Source organism: Anser cygnoides, chromosome 1 (genome assembly GCF_040182565.1).
Source record: "Anser cygnoides isolate HZ-2024a breed goose chromosome 1, Taihu_goose_T2T_genome, whole genome shotgun sequence".
NCBI lineage: Eukaryota > Metazoa > Chordata > Aves > Anseriformes > Anatidae > Anser > Anser cygnoides.
The window spans coordinates 45,916,146-45,929,003 of NC_089873.1; the positions used below are offsets into that span (position 1 = coordinate 45,916,146).

General features: G+C 36.8%; 1 protein-coding gene across 1 annotated transcript in view; it reads left to right on the plus strand.

The window, feature by feature from the left end:
* NUP205 (nucleoporin 205) overlaps positions 1 to 12,858 on the plus strand; it is a 51,520-nt gene that overhangs the window by 1,985 nt on the left and 36,677 nt on the right. The window contains exons 2-9 of the mRNA XM_048061224.2: positions 2,446 to 2,588; positions 3,467 to 3,638; positions 4,626 to 4,770; positions 5,676 to 5,835; positions 7,756 to 7,984; positions 8,170 to 8,334; positions 9,097 to 9,272; positions 12,334 to 12,450. Coding sequence (XP_047917181.1) covers positions 2,446 to 2,588; positions 3,467 to 3,638; positions 4,626 to 4,770; positions 5,676 to 5,835; positions 7,756 to 7,984; positions 8,170 to 8,334; positions 9,097 to 9,272; positions 12,334 to 12,450 — 1,307 coding nt within the window. The remainder of the gene's footprint in view (positions 1 to 2,445; positions 2,589 to 3,466; positions 3,639 to 4,625; positions 4,771 to 5,675; positions 5,836 to 7,755; positions 7,985 to 8,169; positions 8,335 to 9,096; positions 9,273 to 12,333; positions 12,451 to 12,858) is intronic.

Here is a 12,858-nt window from a genome sequence, read left to right on the forward strand (position 1 = left end):
TTTGTGGCAACACAGTGCAAATCGGGTTATAGATGTGATCCTGCTGAAAATTAGTTCTTCTTTTGGATTAGTGGTCAGTCAGAGTGGATCCTTCATTTGTTTTAGTGCTTGCCAGCACATATGTTTGGGCTGGTGCAAAGCGGTTATGTTGTAGGGATAAGAGCAAACAACTGGGCAAGGGAAAGAGTTGAGCAGCTTTTGGCAGGCACTGGATTGCTGTTGCTGCTTATTGGACTCTGTGACTTCATAAGAGTGAAGGTTGGAAAAGGCTGTTTAGAATAGAAGTAATTCTCTGAACTCAGTGAAGTTACGTGGGAGAAGCAGCTAGAGTCCGCAGTGTGAAATTATTTGTCCTGTAGTAGCTGTCTTGAATGAGTTTGTCTGGGCAGGGGTAAAGTCATAAGATAAAACACTCTGATGTTTGAAAAGGGTGGAGGATTTGTCCTTTCTGTAAGCTGTTGTCTGATACACATCTCTACTGACACCGCTAAGCGCATAGGAAGCGACAGTATGCAGGATGGGAGCTTTTGTGAGTGCTGAGTTTGGGGTGGGAGGGTTTATTTTATTGCTTTATGTGATTTCTTCCTCTGCAACAGAATAAAACTGAAAATTGTGCTTAGTTTGTTTTTGCTTCCAAGACATCTCACGTTAACGGTAAAACTGACTGAAACGAGTGGTCTCGCTTGAGACTTGCTCTCGTTCCTGTGCTTGGGTTGCTCACGCGCTGCACTTCTGCGTGGCCTGTGCTGCCTTAGTGTTATGTGCTGCGTTTTGCATTGCTTTGCCTTTGAGGGGCTGTCTTCACTGTATGGAAAAGAGGGGCATCTTCACCTCAGAGCATGCCGTTTGGTGTAGTGTCTTACTGTGAACAGCCTTGTCAAGATGATGCGTGGATGGATATATTTTGCTTTGATGCTCCTTGGGGTTACCTCGAGGGTTAGAGCTGGCCAGAACAAGCTACATGAAGGTAAAATATTGCTTCTGTACTTGATTTTAGTTCATAGTGTTACCTCGTGCATTACCAAGGGAAAAAATAAAAGTCAAGCCAGCGTTAGGTGAAATGCTAGTGTTTTTGCATGTGGGCTAACCTACAAGGCACAGCATACAAAACCCACTGCTAGGAGATGCTCTGAAACAGATGAAACTGTAATCAGGCAGCGGTTGTGACGTGACAGCGTGCAGGTAAACAGAATACAATTAGTAATGAATTTATTTGGCACATCTAGCAATGACTTGCGGTGTGTAGATTCTGCAACTTTCACGAATGCAGATGATACGTAACAAGGGAAACGTTTTGGTACTTCTTGTTAATGTGAGCCTTATAAATCTCGAGTGTTTTTTTTTTTTTTTTAAATGGGACGTTAATGCCAAGCGGTAGGAATAATTTCTGTCTGTAAGGTTCTTGGTTTAGGCAATGATGCTGCCAGAATTCTGAAGACTACTTTGGCATGCTATTTTTGTGGGACTTGATGCAAATGAGGAAACTTGTAGTGCAGTCTTCATGCTACAGACTTCGAGTTGTGAATGATGCTGCTTCTAGTGAGGAAGAGATCGTTTAGCTGTAGTACTGACTTTGGAGTATGCAAAGGGAACTTTCTTTCAGTGTTGAGGAGAAGGAGAGATTCTAGAGTGTGGTTGGACTCAGCTTAATTAAGAACTGACTTAAATAAGTGCTTGCTAGCTTCCAGAAATAATTTTGTCTCTTCTCAGTGTACTGAGGTAAGTGTTCGTGTTGCTCTATTTCTAGTAAAGCAAATTCATATCTTTATGAAGCTCTTATGCAGAGTGTTAGCAACAAGCATTATGTCCAAAGCACTTGTATGTGTATATTTTAATTAGAATGGGAAGGATGAACAAATGGGACAGTGCCTTTAGGCTTATGATTTTTGTTACTTAACGTAGAATCGCCTTTACAGTTATGATTTTGGTTCCTAATCCATGTTTTATTCTGCACAGTCTGATGCAGTGATGCTTCACATTGTTAGCACCGTTGTTCATTTGTAGTCCCTCATGTTAGGTATTTCTTAGTTTTGATCTTTCTGTCAAAAATGGAAAGCAGGAAGCCCACCTTGCCGAGTTGCATTCAGGTTCAAGGTCTGTCCAGTTCTTGATTCTTTAATTTTATTGAAGTGGATGGAATTTCTTAGGTATATAAGGACACAAGACTGTAAGATGAATTTCAGCCCTGGAACTTACCTGCTTACTTCATCTTTTCTGTTTCTCTAACTCCCTAAACGCAATTAGGTTTTATATCAGGCAATTCTTGTTGGTGGTGGTACCTTACAAAGGGAGAATATGCTTTGCTTGATGTGCATAACAATCTAGACTGTAAAGCTGGGATAAACACTACATTAAAAAAGTCTTTTTATAGAAAATACTGTATGAAGATTTTTTTTTCTTTCTTCCATTTCAAATGCTTTTTTTTTTTTTAATTTCTTCTTTCAGCTGCCAGCTTGTGGGGTCCATATAAGGACATATGGCAGACTGTAATGAATGCCATTTGGAAAAGGCAACCTGAAGCTATTCATCGCCTCGACCAGGTTTTAAAGAAACACAAATCTGACTTCATTTCTCTCTTCAGAAATCCGGTACTGGACTAATGCTCTGTAGCAAAATGAGTTGGAAAATTGATGATTTAATCTGTTTCATGGTGTTGGATTGCAAACTCCTTAGGCCCTGACTATTCTTTTCATTCTACATTTTTACAGTACATAATGCAAGTGTGTTACAGCAATCTTCTGTTGTAAGAATGGAAGTAGCTTGAAAAATAGATACTGCTCTGTCTTGTAGAAGATAATTGTATCTATAATGTGTTTTTTTTCCCTCTGATTATTTGAATGCTGTTTCAAAAGAAATAGTAAAAGTATCTGACAATCCCTGAGTTAAGTATTGTTTTTTCTGTGCTCCTCTTGCATTTCGAAAAGGAAGCACAAAACTGCTTCTTCTGGCTTTGGTCCATGCTCATGCTTCAGCTAGTTAGATAAATGAACGTGCAGAATAGGTAAGCATGAATTTACAAAATATAGACTATGAATTATTAGGAATGTGAGATTTGGAAAAACTCACGGGTTCTTGGCTGACAGATCACAAGGTAACAATTATAAAACGTCTCCTGTTGTTACTTTTGAAATAGCGTATGGCTTTGTGAGACTGATAGGTCAGAAAATAAGTTGGGTATAGAGCTTTGTCTATGTATTTTGCCATTATTCTCAGTAAACTAAATGTCAGCACTGATTGTATCATATTATTTGTGGTATATTACCGCAACAAGACTATTACTGTGAAAGCATGAAGCATTTTTAGGATGCCTTTACTATCTCTGTGTTAAAAAATGCTGCCTTTGTTTTTTTTGACAACAGTGTAACCTGTCAGAACTGTATTTGTGAGGAAGGATTAAGGTGTAAAGCTTTATTCAGTATTTCTTGTTGCCATTTTGAATAACTTCCGTTGCTTGTTTCTCTTCCAGCCAAAGAATGTTCAGCAGCATGAGAAAATTCAGAAAGCAAGTACGGAAGGGGTTGCTATCCAAGGTCAGCAGGGAACCAGGCTTTTGCCAGAACAACTCATCAGAGAAGCCTTTATCCTCAGTGACCTCTTTGATATTGGAGAGTTGGCAGCTGTGGAGCTCCTTCTAGCTGGTGAGAAGGGAAAATATTTAAGAGCTGGAGAAATAGAACTTAAATAGGGCCTTACTGTTTGTGTTAAGTGTATGCTTAATGTGAATGCCTGATTCAGTCAAAGCCTGAGTTTCCTAACATCTAGAATGTTCTTAAAAAGAAATCTCCTGGTGCTGTCATTTAGTATAAAGGTTAGAAAAGTATAAAGTAAAAGTGTAAAGTTCTGAACTGTAACGTTTGTATGTTATGCAGCTTTTGCAAAAGCAGTAATAATTTGATTTTTTAAAAAATGATTTATTTCTCTATCACTGAATTTCAAAATAGTTTAAAAATAATTCAAATAGTTTTGGAATAGGCTTTGGTTCTGCAAATATTGTGTTAGTTATACATTGATATGTAGCTGTATTTGGATCATAATCTAATAAATGATTAGTAAGAGAAGTATTCTGGGAAGAGACCTGCTTTGCACATAGAAAATTGATTTCAATGTTATTAAACTATACTCTCTTAGTTATTGTTATTAGTTACTGTTCACCATTAACTTTTTTCGAATTCCTTAAAGAGGTAACTTGCTAGTGTATCACCTTTGGAAAGGCATCAGGAAGCCAGCCTCAATTTCTATTTCAAACTTGTGTTTTTGATGCAAATTCAGACAGAAAATTTCAATTTGGATAAAGAAAATATATATTCTTCTGATAACCAGCTTGAACTGATTAAGACAGGTAGACATCAGTTGCAACTACCATTTGGACTAGGATACATATGCACTTGCACCTCTACTTGTAAATGTGTGGAATTTTTAATAGTTGACTGTGAATTTTAACAATATCACCCAAAATATCTGTGATTTCTTGGAAATGTCTGAAACAAATCAAAATGATGGTGATTAACCATGGTTGTTTTGAATGCTATGTTTATATTTCAATTGGAAATGTAAAGATACAAACCTTTCATCGAAGTATGCATGCTCAAATTTCTGTGGATATTCTGTACATTTTCATTCAATAGGAGAACACCAGCAACCTCATTTTCCTGGCCTTACAAGAGGTCTTGTGGCTGTTCTCTTGTACTGGGATGGAAAAAGATGCATTGCCAATTCACTACGAGCCCTCATACAGTCACGCCAAGGCAAGACGTGGACGTTGGAACTCAGGTCTGTATTAGGGTTAACTGTTCGATTAACTAGCTCTTTGCTTTTAATGCTTTTAGGACTGTTGAGGGAAAGCAAATATTCTCAAATTTGTTTTTGCATGACCTGATGTTGTCACTTTCATGTTTAAACGTAATATTTTTTGTCTTACAAGTATGTTTAACGGGTCATAAAGATAGATATTTTATTTTCAGTTCTCCCATGCTGCTTGTGTTTTTGGCAGTGCTTTGCTTCAGACACCCACCCAGTCAGGGTTTCTTTAACTAGTGATGCCAACTCAGTATTGGGAAGACGGAGTTTCTGCATGTGCTGTGTTCTGACTTCCCACATCCTGCAAAACAGAGGATTGTGCTCCTGCCTTTACCTAAAATGGACACACTATCCACTGGAGAACATAATGTTTTTTTGACTAAAAAGAAAACCGTACACACTGTTTAGTTCCAGTGCATGGTGATTGCTTAACTAGAGAAAGATTCAAAGATGTGTTACAGTGTAGATACAGTTCTGTAAAAAAAAAGTGACTGCTTTAGAAGTAGTTCCACTGCTTCAGTAATTGGACAATTGCATTTACTAGTGAGAAAGAGGCTGTGAGCTTGTGAAATCTGTGCATCTTATGTATAGTACTTTTGGCTCGACAGTAATCTTACCTGGCTCACTCATGTACTCTTCTCATATTCCATGTTCTTGAAGCTATGGTTGCCTAGAGACTTCGTATCTGTTCAGCACAGCATTTTGAGAGAGCACTGCTTATTAATTACTGATGCACATTTAGTTGCTTTGTGTGTCTGATGTAGTTGTACATTTTATGCCGGCTATCAAATAAATTTGACGGGAATCATTCTTTTAAACTTCCTCCGTGACTGGGAATAATATGATTAATTGTTAAATTTATATTCTCTCGATTACAGTCAAGAGCTAATGTCCATGACAACACGCTTTACAGATGACCTAATGGAACACGGTTTGACTCAGAAGATCCTCACACTTGTGTCTCAAATTGATTTGAACAATGAATTCGATAAACTCCAGAGAGAGCGAGGATTGGGCAGTGAGAAACATCGCAAAGAGGTAAATAGGGGACTAGGTGTGACTATTCTTCCGAATTACTGTGCAGGTTAAAGTACATTTCATCACAGAGAGATACAGATTGATTTCCCCCCCTTCTGGTTTCTCTTTACCCTTGAAAGCCCTGTTACTGGCTGAGACATAATGGTAACTGCACTGTGGTTTACACTATACCACTGTGTAATCCAGATTACTACCGGTATCTCTGTTTCTTTGTTGCCCCCTGATATTATGGCACACATTAACTTGAGTGAAGAAATGCAATTAAGGACTGTGAGGAAGTAAACGTTTTTGCAGTTTTGTTCTAAAGAGTGTGTATTAAATTATCTGCTTCTGCACTACCATTGCCACCGCCACTGGAATAAAAATAGAAAAGTAAAATTCGCGAAGGATTAAAACGGAATGAAAGTGGGTCTAGGCAGGCAAATAATGCATTTTTTAATAATCTATTTGTGTTAACATGACCAGAAGCATCTCTAATAGTGAACAGTCAGATTTGCTTGAAAATGAGTTCTCATTTTTGTACTCCTTGAAATTAATTGGGACTGTGTCTAACTGCACACTGTGTTTGTAATAGGAAGATTTTAAACATTATCATTTTAACTTCTGGTCTTTCCAATGTGGGATCTAAGTGGGTATTCTATATTTAATTATTTTTTTTTTTTGCCAGATAACCAGTTTTGCATTTTTGCTGTTTAATCTAGAAACTATGCAAAGCATATCCTTCTAATTTGCCTTCAAGTTCAAGTAATGCTTTGTATTAAAGGTTTGCTTCATTGCTTTTAGATGGACTACTATATTCCCCTTTGTATTCATTAGAATTGTTATTTTTCTGGAGTCTGTGCAGAGATCTCTTGCTGTGTTTAGTGTTGAAGAGTTTCTCATTTTACCACTATGCCCATGATTTTAATGGAGATAGAATGCCTTATTTTTTATTTTACCGAGTCCAATGGGTATAGATCAAGAATATTATTAGAAACTGATAACCTAGCTAGTAAAATACCATTATGAAAGGCTTTTTATAGGGGCTTTTTATTTTTAAGGAGATTTTTGTTTGTTTACTTTATTTTTGTTTTGAATTTCTGCTGTTTTCAGGAGACTTAAAGCAGTTAAAAAGTTAAAACTCAGCTTGGGGGGGAGGAATGAATTTAACAAATGAAGTAAATGTTTGTCCTGGCTTGAAAACAGGTAATTTTTGGTGTCACTGTTAGGAAAAAAAAAAAAAAAAAAAAGACAAATTGATTGTTTTGGAGAGCCAATGTACTTTATTTTAATATAACATGCAATATTGTGCTGAAGAATAAAATCATATTTTTTAGTATGAAAAAGCTTCATAGCTTTCCTCTTGGGCATGATATTTGTCCTATACGTATTAGGGAATGTTAGATTTCATTTATGGGTATATTCAAAAGTTGCCTTAAATATTTTGTTTGATGGAAAGAAGTTTGAATTTTAAATGTCTTTCCGATTGCTCAATTTCTTTAAAAGTTGGGTATGCAAATAGTCAGTTGAGGACATCTCTTTTGGGGAATGGAAGGAAGAAATCTTCAGACCTTAACTGGATGTAACTGCCAGTGTAGTTATGTATTAGAGATATGAAATGTGACCTTTGTGTACGTATTGTGTTTACAGCTATGAAAATTCTGTGTAGATTCATGTCTTCTGACCTTGACAGAGGTGCTGGTTTGCATCTTGTCATTCTCAAAGCTATCTAGTCACACCTTTTGTGAAATGCCAGGGAATGTGAAGGCTTATAACAAGAAAAAACGTACCTTTTTTTGCATAGCACTTCAAGAAATTAGCATTTTCTCCAGCTGCTGTTTTTAAAGTAATTTTTAACTTACTCTAGTCATAATAATGGACTGAGAAAAGCAAATCGAATGTGCTGCCAGTACATTTTTATACACCGTTTCTTTTGAAAAGGTTTCTGACCTCATCAAAGAGTGCCGACAGTCCTTGGCTGAAAGTCTCTTTGTCTGGACCTGCCAGTCACCGCTGAGTAAGGATGACACTCTAATCCTCATAAGTTACTTGGAGAAAGTAACAGTAGAAGCTGATGGCTCATTGGATGGTGTGAACTTATCTCTTCTCATGGCGCTCCTCTACTGCTTTGATGTCAGTTTTCTAGAACAAGGCACAGAGGATCGTGAAGGTAATGCTGACAGGTTTCCCACGGGGGTTATGTTGTGCAGGTGGTTAAATTGTTATTTAACCAATTTTGTCATTGTTTGGTAACAAATTTGTAGGATTCTGCCTGTTTGTTTTTGCACTCACTGGGTGGTGGTGTTGCAGTTGTGGTTTTGTTTTTCTTTAAGATCTTTTTTGTTTTTCTTTAAGATCTGATGCACCGTCTCCCTCTGCTAGCAGAAAGACAGTACATAGCAACAATACACACTCGTCTTCAGGAATCTCAGCCTTGGAAACTACCAGGCTTGCAAGCAACTGTTCGATTAGCCTGGTCACTGGCTTTACGAGGAATATCCCAGTTATCTGATGTGACAGGTAAATTGCCACTTGGTGCACTTCAGGGTTCACAGCTTGCGAGTGGTGCAAGTCAAAGTGTTGTTACCTTCTTCAGGTATTAGTACTTACCTTCAGGATAAAACTACTGCTGATGCTCTTTCTTCAAAGCTTTCTCGGTACCTGAGTTTGGTTGTTGAGAATTGAGTTGCTGTGATAGGTACACAGATTTAGAGATAATTAATCATTAGCCATTAATACTGCATAGTGTCTCATTGAAGTGAAAGGGATTGTAATGTACTGCAAAATGTGAAAAATTGCATCTTAGCAGCTTTAATATCACCTGAACACTTCAATGGAGAATAGATTCATGTTTACGACTTTTTGCCTCTGCAAATATTAAACCTCCGTATCTTAAGAGGACAGATCTTTTAATTTTTTTTTTTCCTGTACTTCACCAGCTTTCCAGGCTCATGACTAGGTCAGAACTGAGGCTACTACAGAATATTAAAGAAAACGTAAATGTCATGATTAATGTTTAATTAAGGTTGGTTTGTGCTTCTTAGTTCACAGCCTCAGGTTTATCAGGTAAATGGATTATGTACTTTAACTTGCATTACAGCAGAAAGTTGAGACTGTCACCCTACAGTAACTTGTGTTTTCCTGTTCAGTGGAACAAACTTAGTGGCTAGAAGCATGTTGATTGGCTTGTCAGACAGGTATTCTGAAATATGTTTAGTTTGTTAACAGATAGTTGTAATTTATTTTCCCCCCTTTGTGATTTTTGTTTTATTTGTCATCCAGCTCTTGCAGAATTCACTGAAGCAGATGAAGCAATGGCAGAGCTCGCGGTTGCTGATAATGTCTTTCTGTTCCTGACTGAATCTGTTGTGGGATCTGAAAATTTCTACCAGGAGGAATTTTACATTCGCAAAATTCATAACCTTGTCACAGACTTCCTTGCACTCATGCCAATGAAGGTAAGTTGTTTCTGTGAATAGCACAGTTTTTGAGAAACATGGGCACGTCGTCTTCTATTTCTAAAAGTAGGGCAGGTAGCATTGAGATTCAGATATCAACCTGAGCTCGAGGTGCTGCACTTCAGAAAGCTTGTTGACTTTGTGGAACCCATATCATTTGGGGTTTGTTTTCTGCAATAAAGTGTTCTAAAAATCAAATTCTACTTCAGTGTCGTGAGATTGCAAAGTGAGCTTTTGTGTTTGCAGTGGTTTTGTTTTAAATGCTTAGAATTTAAATGAATTCTGGGCTTGATGCCGATGTCTGTGGTTTTTGTCTTTTTTTCCCCTCTTTTGATATTGACAGTTGTATAACCTAAAAGAACTGACAGTTTTTGTCTTTAATTTTTTATTTCATTCTGTTACTAATGATCTTTTGCACGTTTAAGGGGAGGGATTCTACGTTTTCTGTAGTACCATCAGTTGTTAGTAAAATGACCTGCTGTTTTCACTGGAACAATAGAAGTGCTGTAGAAGGGTTTTAAAAAAAAAAAAGTTTGAAGCAATTGCAACAGTTTTATTTGTGCAAGACCTTGTATCTAGGCATGGAAAATCAAAATTCTATGAAAATGCTTTTATGTAATTGATGTAGGCTTTCTTTTGTGACGTGCATTGTGTTGAGCTGTAGTTGGAGTTGCAAATAATTACTCCTTTCAAAGAAAGAGCAAAAAGAAAGATTCAAAAAGACATTTTGTTCATTGTAAACTGTCAGAATGAGAACAATATTGGCAGGAAAACATTTGAGCCTTAGGAATCTTTGAGGGTGCGTATGAAAGTGTTGCAGACAGCTTTTAGGTTTAATCCTAATTTATTTATAATCTGTTGGGTTTCCATGTTGTTTTCTGAAGCTGTCTGTTTCACAAACGGAACACCCATGGAGCAAATACAATGTCATTTCAAATGTGTTTGTGTTGATAATTTCAAGCGGTATGCTTCTACTGCAGCGGTTGCCTGCATACAAAACGTAATGCACTGTAGCAGGTTTTGAAGGCTGCCTGTGGCCTGCAGTGGTGTTTTCTGTAACACAGATGCAGTAGCCCTTAGGAGCATTTTGAACTGGAGGAATATGTGAGGTATAGTTTTTGAAAGTTCTTTGAACAGGCAGGTTCTAACACGTTTGGAACTGGGAACTTTTTTATGAGGTAGTTCTGAAGATGCTGTTGCTTTACCAAAGATGAAATATGTCCCTGTATTGATACCAACTTTTATGAAAGAGCTATAGGTATGTTTCCTGAATCAAGGTGGAAGAGCTGGAGACTGACCCAGGCTGAGGTTGCTGCTTTCCTAGATTTAAAAGCACATCTGACCCCGTCTCCTGTATCCCACAGAACTGCGTGAAAATCCCAAGGCTGTTTGTTGGTTTTGTTTCATCTCTCTCCTTCATTGTGTTGTGGAATTGGAGGCCTTGGCAAGAGTATTTCTCTCCCGTTTCAGTTTTTGACTTTGGTTTAGATCTGCAGTTGGTTATACCTAATGCCTAAATATGAAGAGATTCTTCATTAGAAATAGGATTTTGTAATACAGCTTATGAGCAAAAATCTGACCACTGACTTGTGACATTGACCATTCCTGTTTGACAGAGGCCAGTACTAGTTCTTTTAGAGGAACTAGTTCTTTTAGAGGAAAGACTTGTTAGCAGACAATTGGGATGTGGCTCTAGAAGGGATTTTTTGTCCACCTGCAGTTTGTTAGTGCTTAGCTTATGTGTGGAGTTATTTCTACTGAATCCTAAATTTTAGGTAAATAGAAGCGTCTGCCTTTCAGGATCTTTTTTATTTTTAGGTATATGTAGATTTAAATTAAACTAAACGAAGATTATAATAGGTCAGCATTTTATTTAACTCTTCTTTATAGCTTTCATGTATTTTCTGCTTGCCAGTGATGATTTGGGTAAATCTTTTGGTTGAGTGCATTACATTTGGAACTCAGTAATTAGCTTTAGTAGTTTAGATAATGCACTATGTCACTTACCAACACTTTATTTTATCCCTGTATTAATTTTGTTAGTATACTAATTTAGATACTTTGCCCTGGCCCCTTCTGCAGTTATCTCTAGTTCTAAGTTTTTGAGATGAGTCAATTCTTTTGTAGCTCATTCAATTTTGCAATTTAAGATATATTATAGAACCATGAACTTATATCTATTGGGCATCACTATGTTTTAGTTTTCGTTGTGTTGAATTGGTTGCTTATTTCTGTTTCTTGTTTCTCAGTGTCTACTTAATATGTAACAAAATTGAACTTTTCATCCCCTGGCTGTTTGCTTTCTTTAAGCATCTTGTGGGGTGCTTTGTGAAAGGCGTTTTGATGTTAAAATTAAATCAGCTGGGTTTTTGTTCAGTAACTGGTCTTTTTTGACACAAAGAATTCTGAGATACTGACTAAAGGGCTTTTCCATTGCTGCAGTTTTTCTTCCCTTTCCTTCTCTCTTTTTTGCTACTGTATTTGTTGACATGTGGTCATGCTATTGGCTGCGACAGACAATTTTCCTGGGTCCAAAGTAATTACATCAATACAAAACTTTTCAGAAGATGAAGTAGCTGTAATTAGAAGTAGCCTTAAATAGCTAAGAAAAGTGGAATGCAAAGGTCTCTATACAGAAAACATTATTTCATGCTGTTTTCCATTTCTCTTCACTCCTTTTGGACCATAATCTAACTTTCTTTGTTTGAAGTCCAGCTAACCTATATAGCTTTCAAAGTAAAAAGAGGAAAAGGATCCACCTTCTGCATCCAAACCAGAGGATCGGGTGAAGTCAGCTGGGAAAACCCCCATAGGCTAAGTTCAGGGCTTTTGGTATGAACTGAGGCCTTGGCAGTAAGGAAGTGATAGAATATGTCTTTAAATGTAGGCTCTGTTTAAAATAAATAAATAAAATTGTTAAATACTCTTGTCATGTATGTGCAAGTTCATTTCCTTTCTTACTTTTTAATAAACTGTTCAGGTAATTCAGTTATTTCTGTTGTTCTGTTCATTCTTAGCTAAATATTGATCAGCGTTTTTCTCCAATTCATATATTGTGTAGGTGAAACAGCTGAGAAACCGTGCTGATGAAGATGCTCGCATGATTCATATGAGTATTCAGATGGGTAATGATCCACCTATTTCCCTTCGGAGAGATCTGGAGCATTTAATGCTTTTAGTAAGCCCTATTTTTTCCTAAATTGCTATGCCAAAAAGTGATTGTGACTTTCAATCTTCATTAGAAAATCTGTATCTGAATAATAAAATGCTGTGTCTTGTACTTTTTGGATTAAAGGGATTTTTTTCTTAAACGAATATTGACATGATGTTAATAAAGTGTCAATTCATAAATGTTTAGTGAGTAAATACTGCATTGTTTCTTCTGGTGGAAGGATTCTTGAGCCAAAGTTATTTTACAAAATTATAAATACTAAAATGTAAATTATAGTAAGATTATCTTAATGTATCTGTTTTCTTAAACTATGCTATTTTAACGTAACTTAGAAATAGCCTTTATTCTTAAAATTCTTACCTATTCAGTTAAGATTTTTGAATTTCTCTGGCTGCCACTTGTTCTGCTGTTGCA